Source organism: Geotrypetes seraphini, chromosome 3 (assembly GCF_902459505.1).
Source record: "Geotrypetes seraphini chromosome 3, aGeoSer1.1, whole genome shotgun sequence".
In the NCBI taxonomy this organism is placed as follows: Eukaryota; Metazoa; Chordata; class Amphibia; order Gymnophiona; family Dermophiidae; genus Geotrypetes; species Geotrypetes seraphini.
The window spans coordinates 390,941,765-390,962,695 of NC_047086.1; the positions used below are offsets into that span (position 1 = coordinate 390,941,765).

The window sequence follows — 20,931 nt, forward strand, 5'->3', positions numbered from 1 at the left end:
GATACGGAACAAATCATGACCTCCTGGATACAAGATAGTACCAATATACTAAACGAGATTGCCCCCAAAAAAACCCGCAGAATAAGAACCCCCAACCAAGAGGGCTGGTTCGATTCTGAACTGCTGCAATGCAAGAAGGATCTCAGAAAAGCCGAAAGATCATGGCAAAAATCCGGAACGCTAGAACACAGACTGGCATGGAGACAAAAATTAAAACAGTACAAAACCCTCACTAGTGAAAAAAGAAAAAAATTCTACTCCCACAAAATCGGTAATCCTAAAACCAATAGCAATAACCTCTTCAGATTGGTCAACGATCTATACAACATAGAAACCTACACAAACCTACACGAAGAAGCCACCTTAACCGCCAACACCCTTGCCGACTTCTTCAATACCAAGATCCAAAAAATAAGAACAACTCTACCAGCCAGCCCCAACCCCCTCGAGCTCTTCCCCATCCTCACAGACATGAATCCACCAAACCCAGACCCGGGAGCCAAAGTCGACCTTAGTTGGAAACAATTCGCAGTAACCGATTGGCAAACCTTCAATACTTACTACAACAAGTATACTCACTCCTATTGCCATCTGGACACATGCCCACCAAAAACCATGAGAACGGCCCCCCCCCCATTTTAAAGCAAAAATGATGACATGGGTTAATTACCTACTATCCAAAAGTAACTTCCCGTCGGAGCAGGGTCAAATAATGATCACCCCAATTTTAAAAAATGAGAAAGAACCACCAAATTCCCCATCTAATTATAGGCCAATCGCCAGCATCCCCCTATTTACCAAAATAGCGGAAGGGTTGGTAAAAGCGGAACTTTCCGCATACTTTCAACATTCTAAGTGACAACCAATCAGGATTTCGTGCGGACCACAGCACTGAAACCATCATAGCCTCCCTTCTCGACCACCTCCTCACACTCTTCAGTCAGGGCTCAAGTGCCCTGATCATACAACTCGACCTGAGCAGTGCTTTTGACCTGGTCGACCACACCATTCTCCTGGAATGCCTAGCGCACATAGGCATCTCAGACCAGGTCCTCAATTGGTTTCAGGGGTTCCTACAAAATAGATCATACAAGGTACTCAAGAATAACTCTTTCTCATACTGCTGGGACAACACCTGCGGGGTCCCACAGGGCTCCCCCCTATCCCCCATCCTATTCAACATATACCTAGCCTCACTAGGTAAACTCTTACACAACCTAAATCTCAAATTCTTCATTTATGCAGACGATATCACAATAACCATCCCATTAACCAACTTTTCACAAGAACTACTCGACCACATCTCAAATACCCTCAACCAGATAGAACTCTGGATGCTTTCATTCAGACTGAAATTAAACCCAGACAAAACAAAATTTTTCCTAGCCTCCCCCAAAGATAAAATTAAGGAAACCACAATTCAACTAAAAGGAAAGACCTTCCCCCTTGATCCGACCATAAAAATTCTGGGAGTCACGCTGGACAAAAACTTATCTCTAGATAACCATACCGACCTCATAATTAGGAAAAGCTTCTCGGTACTTTGGAAACTTCGCACCATAAAAAAACACTTCTATGACAATGCATTCCGCCTACTTGTACAATCCTCCATCCTCAGCATCCTCGACTACTGCAATATCATCTACCTTAACGCCACTAAGAAAACTACCAGGAGACTAAAAATAGTCCAAAATACCGCGGTGCGCCTCATCTTTGGCCTAAAGAAATGGGAACATGTCTCCCCTTTCTATCACCAACTACACTGGCTACCATTTGAATCTAGAATTCTTTTTAAATTTGCATGCTTCTGCTACAAATCGGTTAACGGCTCCTCCCCAAGTTACATAAACACACACTTTAACCTTTACTGCAGCAACAGGACATCACGGAGAACTCAATTGTTCGCCTTCCCTTCGCCTAAACACTGTCCTCTCAAAAGATTCCTTGATAGAACTTTTGCCTTCCAAGCAGCCAAGTCGAACCCATGGCTAGCACAGATGATACTCGAGGCCCCCACTTACCTATCATTCAGAAAACTACTAAAAACGTACCTTTTCAGCAAACACGACCCTTAATAATCCATTCACCTCACATGACACTTACCCCACCCCTGCCCCCTTCCTCCTTCACCAGTCCCTCCCTCCCCCACTCTCTACCTCCCCTACCTAGCTCGATCAAACCTGCAATTTCTGTAATATTGTTGTAAACCTGCCCTCTTTGCAGACAGTTAAGAATCGCTGTAATTTCACGGCTGACTGCGGCAAATCACTGTAATTTATCGTAATTCAGCCTGCAATTTGCTGTTAAAAATACTTCTAATTATGCTGTAAATCTGCTTCTAATTTTGTAAACCTACTTCTAATTTTGTTGTAAATCTGCTATTCAATGCAGATCATTTGCTAATTGATGTAAACCGCCTAGAACTCACTGGGTATAGCGGTATATAAGAATAAAGAATAATAACTATATTAATTTGGTGTGGTTTGGAAGCGAGTTGTGATGCTATGCATTTGGAAAGCGTCTTTTGCTGTGATTGTATGTTATTTATTGTTTGGACAACAATTATCCTTAAAGGCATCCTATTGACTGACTCCTTGCATAGGTGTATATGAAGAAACACAGCACGTGTTGGGTTTTGTGATAAAGAATCCTCTGATATTCCAATCCTGAAGACCCTTGATGCTTTTTTTCTTTGTCTCTTGGTATTTTGCACTTCAGATTCCATTTCTTGTGCTCTTTTGAACTTACACTAATTTACAGGGGGATAATAAAAGATTTTTTGTTTTAAAGCTACCACATGATTTGTCCCCGTAGCCTCCCATGAACTTGTTTATTACAAAATTATCTTTTTAAAAAATATTTTGCAGGAGTGAAGTTTGGTCAGAGTCTGGTTTTGCAATAAATTTGGAGAATAAATTGACTGATGCTAAAAGTTGGCCTATCAGCCAAAAATCACATCAAGTGTTAATGATCAGACTGTTTATTCCAGTCAACTTTATCTTTTGCCCCACTATAAAAACCAGATATGGCCTGAATTCAACATTTTTGTCTATGACAACCAAAGTTAAAGCTAATCTGTCAGAGACCAAGGTAAAAAAATGGTCATTCATTTGAGAAAAACATTCAACATAAGGGGATCCTTCTCATGCTCATCTTCAATGTGGTATATATCATTCATTGCAAAAAGTGCAAAGAAGGGTGCTACATTGGTGAAACAGGCCAGATGCTAAAGACCAGGATCAACTTACACAAATGACATATTAAAAATTACAATGTCAAGATATCACCTCTGACGGACAGCACTTTGAAAAACTAACCTCTGCCCCAATGAGAATACTGAAAGGAAATTCAAGAGAATCCAAGAACATAAGACTTTTGAAATCAAAGTGATAAAATATTTTGATACCCACCAGACAGAACTCAACAAGACCCTTGGCTTTCTTAAACTGTCACCTCTCTGTCTCCTTCTAAAGACCTTGGCTATGTTACCCACTGCAAAGAAATTCAAACTGTTTTGTCATCTCTTTGTCTCCTACCACTGAAACGCTTTCATGTTTCCCTTATATATAGATTTTGCCAACATTCGCTTATTTCTGATCTGAGGAAGAAGGGGTTACCTTCGAAAGCTAATCATAAACTACATTAAGTTAGTCCAATAAAAAAGGTATTATATTTGTTTTCCTTTATGGTTTTTTTTTAAATTTCTACATATTACCTTGAAGAGTGGACTAACATGGCCACCACACCTTTTCCAAGATGAAAAGAGGTTCACGCCCCTTAGTCAATATAGTTCTCAGATCCATAAGTATATCCATTTGTTCAGTCCAAATCAGAAAAATGTTGTCAAGAACACAACTGCTTGTAAGCCTGTCTAACCATCAAGACTTTGGGGTGGATTGCCTTTGACTACTTGGATCTAGTACACTGGATATCATTATCAAGACGATTACTGATCCCTGGAATCAACTACCTTTCCACTGGTGTTGAATTAACCAGTACCAATACAGCGATCGTTGCAAGAAGGGGATTCAACATCTTCTGGATCTTCCAAGCCAGCTTTTTCTCAAATACTGCTGATGCAAAAATTGGTTCAGGTACAGGAGAAGGGATATTCTTCCTGGGTCACATAAGATATGAGAGTGACTGTGACCCAGGCCCTCGAAGTGTGGTGCAATCTCAAAGATCTAAGAAGGTCCCAAACAATGGTATATGCAAATGTTTTCCAAATGTCTGCACAGCAGAAACTTACTCATGATGCTACAGTTTAAACAGATGTACCAAGAAGCGAAAGACTTACAGTGCTCACTGCATGACCAAAACTTCTTTGTACTGTTTGCATAAAGCATTAGATAAGGAAGTGTAAATCCTGATGAGATGTAAGCCAAATGCAGAGTAAAACAAAAGCTGAATTTATATGCACAATTAACGACTGCCTACTTACTTCGCACCACCTTTGCAACATTTGATTGACTCAGTAAATGACTATCGGGAAAATCTTTTCCACAGTTCTTTTTTCGTTTTCTGCCTACTTCGCAAACATGACAGCACAGCAACAATCTTGAGCATGGACCAATTAACTGTCAACACCTTCCTGACATCTGGCATGGGATAATTTAACAGGCTTTAGTTCCAATAACCTGATATTTTCTTTCATTTTTATGTTTTTTTCTTGTTTTTAATAGGCCCATAGTAATCCTTCGTCAAACACCTCTACTCAAAAATATATATAATATGATACAGGAGTCACCTTAAAACCCAAGAAAGTGTGTAATAAACAGCCTAAAGTGACTATGACTAACCCAGTCACCTTGTGCATAGATTACTAAACACCTCCAAAGTGTATTGGCACTCAAAGTATAAAAAGTGAGGAGGAAAAAGCCTCAGCACCCAGCCACCTCCCAGCTGAGTCAGAAGTTCAGGTTGTACACACAGGTAGACCAAGAAGTCTTGGAGAAGAATTACACAGTGCAATCTACATACATTAATAAATATGGTTTTGTTCAGTTGCAGTCCTGATTCAAAAATATTTCAAACATCTTAAGAGCAACTGGGATACAACCTTCCAAATGCAGACAGCAATAGCTGGATAAACTGAAGAGGCTTGGTTTATTTGACCCGGCTCTTCATTTAACGCTATAAGATAGGACAAGTACATCAGACTGAGACATTTAAAAAACATTTTTTAAAACCCCAAAAGTAATCTAATATGCTGCTATCTTCTCAATAAACATGGTTTATCTGAGTTTCCACACTTAAATTTCCTTTACCACCTTTTATACAGAATGCTGCTTTGCTATATAATGTTTCAAAAATTAATTTTCCTAAAGTGGATGTATTTTCTCAACTGGGAGCAAGGGCTATGATCAGGAGGTGGAGGCATCTTGGTCTCTGCTCAGGGGAGAGGAGATGACAATGGCAGGCTCACCAAGAGAAAGCATCTTTGGCCATAAACAGTCCCAGAGGAGGAAGATACTTCTTGATAGCAGCAGCCAGGCCACTGGGGAGGATAGAAGGTTGCTGCAGAGATGGACAATGTGTACAACAGTGACAAGAGAGTAAGCAGAGGGAGAGAGTAGAAAATGAGAAAACTTGAGAGGAGAAGACTCAACCTGTGTAAGGTGAGGAAAAGTGAGGGGCTACTGAAGGTACTGTGGGAATAGAGGAGAGAAGACTGCACAGAGAAGGGTTGGGAAAGAGAACATAAGAAACAGCCATACTGGGTCAGACCAATGGTTCATCTAGCCCAGAATCCTATTTCCACAGTGACCAATCCAGGTCACAAGTACCTGGCAAAGCAACATTCTATACTACTGATCCCAAAGCAAGCAGTGGCTTCCTCCATGTTTGTCTCAATAGCAGACTATAAACGTTTTCACTAGGAAATTGGCCAAAACCTTTTTAAACCCAACTGCATTAATCACTGTTAGCACATACTCTGGCAACTTGTTCCAGAGTTTAGCTATTCTCTTAGTTAAAAAAAAAAAATAATTTTCCTGTAACGTCATCAAATGTTCCCTAGTCTTTGTAATTTTTGATGGAGCAAAAAGAGAGTAAAGGGATTCACGGACCTGTGGAATGGAGGCAGAAAGGGGGTAGGGAACAGAGCATGACAATGAGAAGACCACACAGGGAAGGGTAGCACTATACAGGAGGGTGGGAAATGAAGAAAAATAGAAGGGACCTCAAAGGGGTAGAGTAGGGGATGGAGGGAGGGCTAAATTTATTTATTAAAAAATTTATATACCGCATACAACTATGTGGTTTCCATATCACATACATAAGATCTTGTTTCCCTCTGATTATCACATATAACAGACATGTCAAGACAACATCGTTAATCGTCCCTGTTATAATAGGGATAGAGCACAAATTCAATCAATTCAGAAGTACAAACAAGCTCTGAATCATACATTGATGTCAGAAAAATTCTAAAAGGCGATTATCAACTGAAATACATCTTAGCATAAGAAGGCATTGGCAAATACAGTGGAACCTCGGAATCCGAACGCTTTGGAATCCGAACTTTTTTTTGTAGTAAATTCTGCCTCAGAATCCGAACTCTGCTTTGGAATCCAAACACCCTGCACATTGTATGTGTGTGTTTGTGCCCCAGAATCTGAATGCTGCTTTGGAACATTTGTTAATATTTTACCTTAAAATCTAGTGTATTTCCTGTTAAAATTGAGTTTGTGGGACCCAGGAACGGATTAATCCAGTTTCAATTATTTTCAATGGGAAAAATTGTCTAGGAACTCGAACGGGGTTCTAGAACGGATTAAGTTCAGATTCCAAGGTATCACTGTAATTGAGTTTTCAGCATTTTCTTAAAATGGGGGGATGAGATGCAATGTAGAGGTGGGTACACAAAAAGAGATGAACGTACCATGTTTTCCATCCCTACCACAACAAAGATCCCAAAGTATAATGGAAACACATTTTCTCCTTAAAAGTGAGTAAATCATAGGACAATTATTTTAAACCCTGTTTATGTGTATTATTAAAGCTTGGAATATTATTTAGATATCTTTTCTATTTTCTTGTAAATAGTACATTTTGCATTTCCTATGCCTCAGATTCCATGTTACTTATGTAGAATGCAGCAGTGCAACAACCTGAAACACAAACATGTCACAAAGTTAATACTTTATTAAATATTTACAGCTAGCTTTAGTACCTTTACTAGGTGCTGTTTTCCTCACAGTGGCTACATGGTCTTCAGAGATGGCAAGGCGTCTAAGTACATCAGCCAAAGCTGCTTTGAGCACCGTAATCTCATCTTCTTGCTGCTGTACTCGCAGCTCAAGAGCTGAAAGACGATCCTGGACATCGGAAGTACTTGCAGCAGAGATGCTATCATCTGTTTAAAAAACACATACATAAAAAAAAAAAAAAAATTAGCATGGATGGAACAACCACCGAGACAGCAATGGAACTTTCTGAAGCACAAAAAATTTCCTTGAAAGACATTTGGGCTCTTGTTTCAAGGACTGAGACTTTTCTTAAACAAGTGGTTCCTAAGTGGGTCCTCAATTATGTTATTTTTCTACAGAAGTTGTTTCTAAACTTAAAAAAAAAAAACAAAAACATGAAGGGATCTTAGTATTAACTACGGCACAAACAAGAACTTTAGATTCACAAATTACATTACAATCGGCAAGTGTCTCAGCTATTAAAGATAATCTTAGATTCCACCACTATAAGTTGGAGGCCATGGAGAATTGGGCAAGGGCTAGAAATCTTACATTTCTTAATTTTCCTAAAAACACATTTACTGTCTCCTGAGATACTTGTACAGAAATACTTTCAAGAAATATTTTACTAATTATGATCAAACTTTATTGCAAACATGTTTGTTATTTGCCTAATAGATGCGTGGCCACCCCAGAATTAGAGGCTGGCCTAGCTCCGTTGGCCCCATCAACAAGTGCAGATATTTCTGCCTTTTGGAGGACTCAACAGATAATATTCCGGTTAGTGCTACTCTTTTGGTTGGTTTTTTTTACATTACATTAGTGATTTCTATTCCGCCATTACCTTGCGGTTCAAGGCGGATTACCTTATTACAGTTTACAGTATTATATATTACATATGAGGTTTTAGGTCAATTGGAGAAACATAAGTAGTAGTCTGGAAATTTACTAAGATGGTAAGGATCAGGGAGTGTTGCAGGTGGTGCGCATTTGGTTGTGTTAGTTTAGTTTAATGTATTTTTTGAGGTTGACAAATCTGCAGTAGTGAAAGCATATTTCAAGAATAAGAATAAGGTGTTCTATGGTAATACAATACAAATTTTCCCCAATGTAAGTTAAACTGCCTAATTATGTAGGAAGACATTCCTGGCATTGAAGGCTCACATCTTGACCAAGGGAGCTTCCTTTTTGTTGAAATTCCAATGTTACTGTATTTCCTCATGTATAGGCTGCCCCCATGTATAGGCTGCAGGAAATGCTGATGTAGGTTTAAAAACTCTTAGATAAGCCGCACCATGTTACTAGCCGCTGCTTATCTACAAGTCTTTAAACCTACATCGGCCTATACAATGGAGTGGCCTATAAATCAACCCCCCCTTAAATACCCCCCTCGCCAGTAAATACATTATGGACTGCTGACGGCTGCCTCCTCCAATCACGCTGTGCAGGGCAGAAGTGATGTTTGCAATCTGAAGTCTCGCCCCGCACTGCTTCCTGATTGGTTGCCTTCAGTTCTCGCGGTACTCGCAAGAACTGAAGGCAGCCAATCAGGAAGCGATGCGGGGCGAGGCTTGAGATTGCAAACATCGCTCCTGCCCTGCACAGCATGATTGGAGGAGGCAGCCGGCAGTCGTCCAGAAGGTAATGTCCCGTCTGCTTAAACTCGGGAGAAGCAAGGGCCGGGGCGCGCTATCGCATGCGCTCGCGGATGTAGGTCTTGTTTCGGTGCGTGGGGGGACTGCTCGGCAACAAGTGTCAGTCACTTGGCTCCAACGGCGGGTTTGGAGCCACAGGCAGGGGCATGCATTTCAGCGGGGAGGATGAGGCACCTCCCGAGGCCGTTCGAGGAGGGGGGGCACTGAAAGAAGGAGGAAGGCCACGTATCCCCGGCGGCATTAAAAGTGCTGGTTGCAGGAGAACCGCTTATATCTCTGCCTCAGATCAGTTCCTGCTGTTTTCCCTGCGCTGCCTCCCTGCACTTTGTCACAGCATTTTAAGATAGGCAGCCCTATTTAATCAAGCCACACCGACTAGGCCAATTTGTAAACCCCATGTATAAGCCGCGGCCTATACATAGGGGAATACGGTAAATGCTTAGTAACTTGTCACAAGACTCATATTTTCTATGATTCATCACATTTGGGTAGATCATTAATTACATGGAAGTAACAGTTAGGGTTCATTAAGTGGATAATTCTCAATATTTGAAAGCCTATTTGGAAAACATCTTGTTCTTCTCTTCTCCCATGATGTAGGCTTGATGATTTATTTTATTTAATTCATTTTCTATCCCGTTGTCCCCAAAGAGCTCAGAACGGGTTACAGATTAAGTGCAAGTTAGATGTTTCCTTTTGGGAATTATTTATATTTTGCTTGTAAATATTTTTTGGGAGTGTATAACTCATAAAAGCAATAAAAAGTTTTTTGCATGGCCTGGTATTTATTGCGTCACCTATTTCCATTTGAAATATCAGCCATTGAACTACAAAGATTTTTAAAATCGACAGTCCTTTAAATATGGGGCTCCTAAAACTGGCTGGTGGAACCCCAGCCAGTCAGGTTTTCAGGATATCCCAAATGAATATGTATCAAAATATAACAAAGTTATATCTTTATAAGAAAATGTTTTTTAATTATCAGAGAAACAATACTTTTTTTCATACTTTTTAAAAATAACATTACAAACTTGTCATACCCTTCAATAACACACGCTGTTAGAAACAGATTAAGACTCGGAGGCCTACCACTCATTCACCCATGTGAAGTGTAATGGCGCAGAGATTAGAGCTACAGCCTCAGCACCCTGAGGCTGTGGGTTCAAATCCCTCACTGCTCCTTGTGACCTTGGGCAAGTCATTTAATCCCCTCATTGCCCCAGGTACACTAGATACAGTTTGAGCCCACTGGGACAGATAAGGAAATATGATAAAGTACCTGAATGTAAAAACCACTTAGGATGTCCACAGTACTCCAACATGCTGTAAAAATTACGTGGCATGAATTGCTCTTTCTTCCTCATCAGATGCTTCCCTTTCAATCATCATTCAATCGATAGCTATTCTGATAAGGCTTACACTGTGCTGGACTATGATAACCTTACATTTTGAGTATCTTGCCTGTTAGTGTTCCAAGACTGCAGTGCTCTTTTTTTAAAAAAAAATCATATTTTGTGCTACATGTTTCAAATACTTCTTTTAAATTTTTAAGCAAGAGATAACTTGCAAGACAGAAAAAAAAATGTAACAGCAGGAAAGACATATGTGACAACTCCAATTTAAGCATTTCTACTGCTTAGATGTTTTAACCTTCGGGTTTTTTTAATGTTTTCATCACTAGAACATTTGCCAGAAGGAGGAAAAATGTGTCCAAGCACTTGGCCCAATATGGGGAGAGCTGAGAATAAATGTAATGTGGACATATCCGAAAACCTCTTTGCTACGCAGAAACAGATCAGTTTTAAAACATAATCAGTCAAGTAGGTTTGTTTGGTTTTTTTCCAAACATTAAAAATAGAAAGCTTTTGAATGTTCTCTTATGTCACATTGGCTCCTGAATATATCCTGGAAGGCCACAACATACTACATTACGGGGCCCTTTTATTAAGGCGCACTAAATGCCAAGGCACCCATAGAATATAATTGATGCCTTAGCATTTAGCATGCGCCTTAATAAAAGTACCTCTATATTTCCTTCTTCTATATCTACCCCCGAAAAATTCATATAGCCTATTATAATAGTTCAATAAGGGTCCCATTTACAAAGCCATGGCAGCAATGCTGCCGTGGCAAATGCACCAAAGCCCACAGAAACCGAATGAGCTTCAGTGCATTTACCGTGCCAACGTCACTACCGCATTCTTTGTGAAAGTGGCCCTAATTCATATACATATACATATACATATATATATATATATATATATATATATATATATATATATGTATACTATATATGTAGTGAGAGATTAGAGAAACTGGGCCTCTTCTCCCTTGAAAAGAGGAGACTGAGAGGGGACATGATCGAAACATTCAAGATAATGAAGGGAATAGATTTAGTAGATAAAGACAGATTGTTCACCCTCTCAAAGGTAGAGAGAAGAAGAGGGCACACTCTAAAGTTAAAAGGGGATAGATCCCGTACAAACGTAAGGAAGTTCTTTTTCACCCAGAGAGTGGTGGAAAACTGAAACGCTCTTCCGGAATCTGTTGTAGGGGAAGACACCCTCCAGGGTTGGACAAGACAAGGTTGGATAACTTCCTGCTGAACTGGAATGTACACAGGTGAGGCTGGACTCATTTTGAGCACTGGTGTTTGACCTGGGGGCCACCGCGTGAGTGGACTGCTGGGCACGATGGACCACTGGTTTGACCCAGCAGCGGCAATTCTTATCTAATATAATAAAACGCTAGGTCGTGCATGCGCACTTCCTATGTGTGCGCCGGTTTTCCGTGAGCTGTAGCGACACATAGGAAGTGCGCATGCGCGGCTTACGCTCTGTCTTGCTCCCTGTTGAAAGACGCAGCGTCTCCCTTACAGTAACTTTGCCGTCGCCGCCTCTCCTCTCTCTCTCTTCCTCACCCCCCCCCCCGAGGCGGATGTCGACCGTGGCGGCCCGAGTCGGATGTCGGCCGCGGCGGCGGCTGCTGGCCGTGGTGGCTGCTGGCGGCTGCGGTAGCCAAACCCGGAAAACATTTTAAGGTAACACTTTTCTTGCAACTTTGCATCCAGAGAGCTACATTCTTCCTTGGACCAAGCTCCTTATGTCGTTACGATCAGGACAGATTAACTGTGCCGCTCACATCAAAAGCCAACCCTTCCGGATTTTAAGTTGGGCACTGCTTCTCCTGGCCTCTTCACACAGTTCAATCCTTCTTCAAGGTTGTGCTGGTTCTGTGGCCAGGTAATAAGAAAGGCTCAGGACTGGTGTGTGCAGTGGATACGAGTCAGATCCCACCCAAATGCTGCAACACACGGAAATGGAGGGCAGAAAAGGGGTTGATGGACAGGTGAAGAGGTGCTGATGAACAGGGAGGGGGGGCATAAAAATAAAGACAGGCCTACTGCTGGATACAGGGGGAGCAGGAAGGAGGTGATGATGGACAAGGGGAGGTAAAACAAAGGGAGAAGGGCTTCTGATGGATAAGGTGAGCAGTGATGGGGTGGTGGAGGACACAGGGGAGGTAAAAGGAAGGGAGAATGGACAGGGGGAGCAGGCAAGGGGTGGTAGTGGACAGCCAAGGGAAAAAAAAGACAGACAGAAATACAGAAAGCGGCTAAGGAGAGAGAAAAACAAATAAAAACAGACATACACATATATATTCTAGCACCCGTTAATGTAACGGGCTATAAGACTAGTATCAATATAATGCACACATATGCGCCTTCGTTGTGGAATGCTGCACCTCTATATCTAAGAGAAGAATCATCCTTAATACGATTTAAATCAAAACTAAAGGCATTTCTATTCAAAGATGCCTTCAACAGATAATCGTCCTTTTAAGGACGCTCAGAAAGTTTCTTTCAGCTTTTAGGAATGCTTTGAAATATATATATATTTTTTTTACAGTATTTTAGAACCCACCCCTTTTGTTTTTGCTTTCTTTGTATCTTTCCTATTAAATAATGTATTTCTTGCCTGTTTTCTATGTCTATCTAAGTTTAATATTTACAGTGAATTGTATATGTTTATAAAAACCTAATTTTTTTTTTAAATTGTATACTGCCTTGAAACTTTGTTTAGGTGGTTTAAAACATTTTTAAATTCACTTTGAAAACTTGGAAACATACGTCCAAAAGCTCATGGATCACAAAATAATCAAAATGGCAGCAAGTGTAAAGATGATAATGTTTTGGGGTTTATTTTTTGCATGGGAGTACCCAAATATCTATTGATTAAACAAAAACATCAATGCCCTGTTTACTCCTCTCAACAACGCATGCTTCAGCTTCCATCATTAAAATCAGTGAAGTTAACTTCCACTAGAAAAAAATATTTTTGCTATGTAGGACTGTCTTTGTGGAATTCTCGGCTGATTAATGTTAGTAAAGTGCCCAGTTATCATGGCTTTCGTAAGGTGTTGAAAATCTAGATTTTTGAGAATATTTTTTTATTATTATTATTTATTTATTTATAAATTTTATAAAATATTCCCAAGCATAACATCTTGTAACAGTAAGATTGTAATGAAAAACTAAAAATTTAAAGGAAAAATAAAGAAATTACAGTATAAGAGATATTAACATATTCTCCTTACAAAAACAATCTATAGTCCACAATTAATTTATGATCCAAGACTTCAAAAGAGTGACGCAATCTAGGAAAATCAATATAATCTTAATCTTAAGAAAATCTGAGCGACTGAAATCGCATGTGTTATGCCTCAGCATATTACTGACATGTTCAGCATATTACTGACATGTATCCTCAAGTCTGCTTATCTGACCTCCTTGTCCTGAGTGTTACCTTGACAACACCAAAAGGACAATAAAGTCTGCTTAGCTGACATCCTGACTTCCTTTGCCTGCGTGTCGCCTGGATAGCATCAAAGAGACAGTAAACTGCAACACCTCCTTGCTTATCTGAGATCCTGACCTCCTTGATCTCAGAAGGACAGTAAAACCAGATGGTTTCTGCAATAAGCTTGCTTAGCTGACATCCTGACTTCCTTTTGCCTGCGTGTCTCTCAAATCACATCAGTAAGGACAGATGGGACACCGATCTCTGCAAACACCTCCTTGACCTAGGTGTTGTCAAAACAGAGAACCAAAGAGCAGGACCAGCTGGTTTACTAATAGCAGGACCAGCTGTTTATGCTTTTGAACTCAGCAGCTTATAAGGACGGGATTCTGCTCCTAACTTTAGAATCCATTTTCGTTGCAACCAAGGGACAGCAGCCCGTGTCGACCCTCCTATCAATTGCAAGGATTCCCGATTGTGAAGGATGGTGTTGCCCAGAATCACGGTGATGTTATTCTATTTTTATATTCCTCTATATATGTAATAAAGTGTTATTGTTTATGCTTTATATTGTCTGTGTGCTTTTCTGAGTGTCACTGATCATCCCACTTGGCAGAAATAAGTGGCGGAACAAATTGGTACCAGAAGTGGGGTTGATCAATGTGGTCAAAAAAGCACCAGATGAAACATGGGGTTGAGGGGCAGGCTCCCAACCTCTCCATTCCGGGTTGGGATGACAGTATTTATAAATTAGTAGCCACTGAGTGGTCTGTTGAAGCAGGATTATGTGAATCCTTTACAAAAGGTGAAAATTACAAAAGGGAAAGAGCGAGAGGGAATTTCTAGACGAGGATGGATGATTTTAACAGCATGGATGAAGTTGCATGAAGCTAAACATGAGCTACAATCGAAGTTAGGGGAGCTGGAAAAGAAAATGTGTGAGCAACAGAATGCCATCACAATGCTACAATGTCAAAATAAATTATTAATGGATAAGGTGGACACCTATCAAAATGTAGCAGAAAAGGCCGCTGTGCGATGTGCACAATACAAATACAAAAAACGGAGGGGGAAAGTGAGTGCCAAAAAGGTTAGAACTTTGCTTTCCCATCCTCCGGATGATTGGGATCCAGACAAATGGGATGGGAATATTTGGGATTCCAATTCTAATACCAGTGAGGAGGATATATGTATTGAAGGAAAGGAGGCAGAAAGTTTAGAAGCAAAGCCAGTGAGGAGACGAAGATTACAGGGAAATCTGCAGACAGGAGAAAATTTAACTAGAAATGATGTTATGGAGGACTTTACTCAGCAAGAAGTCATGGATATTATGGCACGCTTTACACAGCGGCCCGGGGAGCCCCTAATACAATGGGTAATTCGGGTGCAGGAGCTGGGTGCAGCAGGGATTATGTTAGATGCCACAGACGCCCCTAAATTTGTTCGAATTAGTCAAGAAGCAGCAGTACAAGATGCGCTACGGGAGGATCCCGATCCGACAAATTATAACCAATGGTCTTTATTAGAGGTAATTGGTAAGGGTGTCACGAGGCGATATCCCCTTGAATCTGACTGGCCTTCAAATGATAAAGTTTGGTATACATTGAAAGATGCACAAATGAGAATTAAGGAAGAGGCTATGAAGGTAGCTTTAGTAATAGGTCACGCTGACACATATATGTCATTACCTTTTACAGTATCCATGAGAAATAAAATTATCAGGTATGCTGCACCGGCATACAAACAGGTAATTATGACTCTGTTGATCAATCAAACAGACAGGACTATTTTGGAAGTCTTGGAAGCGGTCCGACAGTTAGGAGATCTGGGAGACTGGGGACCTCAAACTACTTTTGATAAAAAGAGGGAAGGACAATCCAATTCAAACTGGGCTAATCGAGTATCCCGAAGGGATATGTTTTTGGCATTAATAAAAGATGGGGTAAAGAGGGAAGAAATAGATGGGAAAGATACAGGGACTTTATGGAAAATGTACAAAAGTAGAGGATTGGGAAAGAAATCTATGTCTCAAGCCCAAGTAAGCAAGAGTGAGGATATGGCGGTGCCAACTGCTCCTCCTGAGGAAACTGCTTCCACTCTTTATCCTGATTTAAAAGGGTGGAAGTGGTGGGAAGATCAATGATGTGAATGCCAAGCCTCAGTGTTTGCCTGGACCAAATTAGAACAGCGTCCGCATGTCGAGGTAAATATCTATTGGAAATCTGGGGAGCAAAAGGTACAAGCTCTAGTGGACACTGGGGCGGAGGCATCTATTATATATGGGAACTCTAAAAAATTTCGGGGCCCTAGAATACAAATATCAGGATTGGGGGGGAAAATTATACAAGCAGTACAGACAAAACTGAGATTAAAAATTGGACAATTGCCAATCCGGGAGTATACTGTACTGATCACTGAGATTCCTGAGTATATAATAGGGATAGATATCCTGAAAGGGCTAACCTTACAGCTTTCTGATGGAATTTATAGTTTTGGCAAATCGCCAACCATTCCTATGAGATCAGTATTGGTGGGAAAATTACCTGTTCCAATAGTAGTACCAATCTCCACAAAAATTGTAAACATGAAACAATATTGCATTCCGGGAGGGCACGAAGAAATTACCAATACAATACAGGATTTGGTGAAAGCGGGAGTAATAAAAATGGTTACCTCCGCCTTCAATAATCCTGTATGGCCCGTCCATAAGGCAGATGGAAGTTGGAGAATGACAGTAGATTACCGAGAATTGAATAAACACATGCCACCTTTAAGTGCCGCTGTTCCAGATGTGATAACACTAGTTGAACAAATTCAATCACGAACTGGTACTTGGTATGCAGTTATTGATTTAGCCAATGCATTTTTCTCTATTCCTATAGTGGAGCAATGTCAGGAACAATTTGCATTCACTTGGCAAGGGAGACAATATACATTTACCAGACTACCACAAGGATACTTACATAGTCCCACTTTCTGTCCCAAGATTATAGCAGAGCATTTAGATAACTGTACCTTACCTGAAGGAGTAGAAATATCACACTATATTGATGACATTTTGATCCAGGGTAATACAGAAAAGGAAGTTGCAGATGCTTTGGCATTGGTAGTAGAAACAATGAGACAGGCTGGGTGGGAAATAAATCCAAAGAAAGTGCAGGGACCAGCACAAACAGTGGTATTTTTAGGAATTAAATGGTCAAAAGGGTGTCGAGAAGTGATAGAGAAAGTTAAACAGAAGATTGTAAACTTCCCTTCTCCCCAAAGTAAGAAACAAACCCAGGCCTTTATTGGCCTTTTTGGATTCTGGAGGCAACATATTCCACACTTGGGGCAAATCCTATCTCCTCTGTACAAAATCACAAGGAAAAAATATGATTTTGTCTGGACTGAACATGAGGAGCAGGCTTTCCAGAGAGCAAAGGAAGCTATTCGGCAAGCCATGAATTTGTGGCCATTAAAGGAGGGTCCAGTAGAATTGCAAGTGAGCGTACAGGAGCGATATGCTAATTGGAGCCTATGGCAAAAGCAAGCTGGACCACGAGTGCCTTTGGGATTCTGGAATAGGACCCTCCCAGAAACTGGGACCCGATACACACCCTTTGAAAGACAGCTACTAGCTTGCTACTGGGCTTTGGTAGCAACAGAACAGTTGACCATAGGACACGAAGTAATGATACGACCAGAAATACCCATTATGACATGGATCATGAGTGACCCAAAAACTCATCGTATTGGACATGCCCAGGAACAGAGTATCATAAAATGGAAATGGTACATCCAACAGAGGGCTAAGTCAGGCCTACATGGAGTAACGATGCTGCATGAAAAAGTATTTAATGTGCCCACAGAAGATAACCCAATGCAAGTGGACGACATATGTGAAAGTCCCATTCGGTGGGGAAAGACATATCAAGAACTAACTGAGACCCAACAAAAGCATACCTGGTTTACAGATGGTTCCTCCAAATACCAGGGTCAACTGAGACATTGGAAGGGCGTGTCCTTTAATCCAGTCACAAAGCAACTGCTAACAACTACCGGAAAAGGAGAGAGCTAACAATATGCACTTTCTGACCCAGAAACTCTTTAGTTCTGTTTTTAAAGAACATCTTCATTATCCAATTCTTATCTGGCATCAATGCAACAGGTTACCAACAATGTCACCGGTTTAACCAGTTCACTCATTGAAGTTTCCAATAATGTAGTAATATCCAATTGTGGTTCCTGTTGTCCCTCAATCAATTGCTGGTCCAATTTTCTATCAGGCAAATAAAATACTTGTGTAAATGGTGGAATTAATTCTTCTGAAACTGAAAAAATCTCCATGAAATATTCTTTAAACATTTCCCTAGGGGACATAGAAAGAACCCTAGGGAAATTTAGAAATCACAAATTGTTGGCATGATAGCCATTTTCAATCATTTCCAGTTTCCGCCAAATATTAATACAGTCTTTAATCGCAGTTTCTTGTATTTGTTTGACCCCTATTATTTCAATTTCACTTTTTTGAGAGATAGTTTTAAATGAGGTCATTTCTGACTGTAATACAGTCAGTTTTTGTTCCTGTTTATCAATTTTCATTTCCAGCACTTTAATTTGTGGATTCAATGAGTTTCCCAATTTAACAACTAGGTCCCAGAGAGACTCCATTGTGATTTCAGTGGGTTTTTCAACTATAAAAGAAGAAACCTCACCTCCCAAGTTTGTAGGTTTTGAGTCTTGTTGTGCCTCCCTCTTCCTCGATGTTCCAACTGTAGTATCACTCTCCAGACTCAAAAAGTCTTTCAGTAGATCCGTGTCATAGCTCGCTGATGAACAAGCCTCTTGGGTTACAGGCACTGCCTCATTGGACACGCCTGATACCCGCGGTGAGTTAGTACGCTGCGGTTGGGGGGGGGGAGTGTCTCTTGCTTCAGGGCTCAGCGTGACCTCTAGCCCAGGGATCCTTGCAGCGTCACTCTGTACCGCCGAGTCCAGCGGGTGATTTCCTTAAGCTGTCGACTTCTTCTGAAGCCGATTCAAGAGCTGCTCAATAGTGAGAGGAGGATTTTCAGAGTGCTGCGAGGCTCCAGCGGCACTTCTCCCTCTCCTCTTAGGCATGGGGAAACTCTCAAACAAAGCTGAGCAGGTACAATAAAGTAGAATTTCAAAATTCTACCTAACGCTCACGAGACGCTTCCGAAATTCAGCCACTTGCAGCCATCTTGGATCTCCAAAGGTGATTTTTGAGAATACTTTTGATAATTGTTCTTAAGGTCTTTTCCTTCTACATGCGATTTAATATTTTTGTTTTATGATCTGATTTTTTAAAATTTCTGTTATAATTTGATATTTGAACAATACCATTTTTGATCGATATATATTGTGCTAATTGTGCTTTGTTAATTTTCAACAGCTGAAATAAGCAATATATCAAATTATCAAATCAAATAAATGGAGACGGCTAGCATACATCACTAGATTCAGCAAACAACAACCATAATTTAAGGCTATGACTTCATTCCCATTGGTGAAACTTGTACAACGCTCATTCGTAGAATGACTATGAGTACATTAAGTAAGAATATACTGGATGAGCAAATTAAGAAGGAATTAAAACATGAAAAAGCCTACCAAAATAAGGCTGAGCAGTGGACTTTTGTCTATAAAATCTTATAATGTATTTTCACCATATCCTTCTCAAAGAGGAAAGCAGGAGAGCAAGAATACTATATACTGCAAAGTCATATCTGGTGTAACTTGTGTTAGATGACATGGACATAAAAATCTTGGAAATCAGGTCATTTAAAATTTAATACTTGGTGCCTAAAATTCAATAAGTAAAATATTTAAAATTACAGGCAGTCCCCCAGTTACAAACGCTCAACTTAAGAATGGCCTCGCACTTAAGAACATGGTTGTGGCTTCATTTGATTTTGCTTCCAGTGCGCTTTAGAGATGAAGTCCAGCTGAAGACGATGTCGGAGGAACTTTGCTGCCTCTGCCACAGCCGAGAGCTCATTAATGGATAGAGCTATTTTATCTACAGTTTACCTGCTCTAGTCCACTCAGCATTTTGTAAACCTGTATCATATCCCCCCTCAGACGTCTCCTCTCCACTGTACGCCTGCACAGGAAGCAAGCTTAGACCTGCGGGAAGCATTTTCTTTGACTGATCTTATTCACTGTGAGAAAACTGTAGAATTTTTATGCTGAGTGTAGACAAAACTTTTAAAAGCATTTCTATACCAAGACAGGGAGGGAGCCAACCCTGAAATAACTGAAATGGTGATTGTAAAAGCACATTTTGAAACTGTCTAATTCAACTCCTGGGACATAATGATGAGCCAACAAAGACCTACTTGAATTTGTAACTATGACCTAACTGTATTAACAGTTGTACTGATCTACCTGTACTAGCAACTCTATTGAATGTCCGTGTCAAAACTGTCCATTGTAAATTCCTGGGTAATTGACCCAACCTCTTGTAATGTAATCTGACCTTGAACTTAATGGGTAAAGGCAGAATAGAAAACCTTATTAACAAAACATCCACCTGCTCATCCATGCTAACACTAACCTCCACAAGATTTTAATGCTCTCTTAGATATCATCTGAGTCTCATAGAAGGAGCAACAACAAACTTAGCAGGCTGAAGTTAGGATCCAAGGTGGTGACCTGGATTACAAATTAGTTAACGGACAGACAACAGAGAGTGGTGGTGAATGGAATTTTCTAGGAGGAAAGAAAGGTGAGTAGTGGTATGACTCAGGGATCAGTACCGAGGACGGTTCTTTTCAATATATTCGTGACTGATATTTCAGAAGAATTAAAAGGAAAAGTGTGTCTCTTTGAAGATGACACAAAGTAGACTCCCCAGAGGAAAGAGAAAACAAGAGAAGAGATCTGCGAATGCTAGAAGAATGGTCTAAGGCAGTGGTCTCAAACTCGCGGCCCGCCAGGTACTATTTTGAGGCCCTCGGTATGTTTATCATAATCACAAAAGTAAAATAAAACAGTTTCTTGATCATATGTCTCTTTAGCTATAAATGACAATATTATTATTAAGACTTGGCCAAAGGGAAAGATTTATAAACTGTAAAGAGTTTTACCTCATGCAAAATTGTCATCTATAATAATAAAATGCTAAGCGCGCATGCACACTCTCACCACGTGCTTCCCTGATCCCTGTTCTGTCGGGCTGTGGCGGTAGGAGTGCGCATGCATGCCAGACAAGCCTCCCTGCTCTCCACCTCGCGGCTGCAGAAACGGCCCCACACTCGCGCCTTCAGGCTCATTCAGCTC

At 40.5% G+C, this 20,931-nt stretch overlaps 1 protein-coding gene across 3 annotated transcripts in view; it reads right to left on the reverse strand.

Moving 5' to 3' along the window:
* The window catches only part of EML4 (EMAP like 4), a 401,831-nt gene that overhangs the window by 148,825 nt on the left and 232,075 nt on the right, over positions 1 to 20,931 (reverse strand). For all 3 annotated transcript variants that reach the window (XM_033936381.1, XM_033936379.1, XM_033936380.1), the window contains exon 2: positions 7,175 to 7,357. In XM_033936381.1, the coding sequence (XP_033792272.1) occupies positions 7,175 to 7,357 (183 nt within the window). The remainder of the gene's footprint in view (positions 1 to 7,174; positions 7,358 to 20,931) is intronic.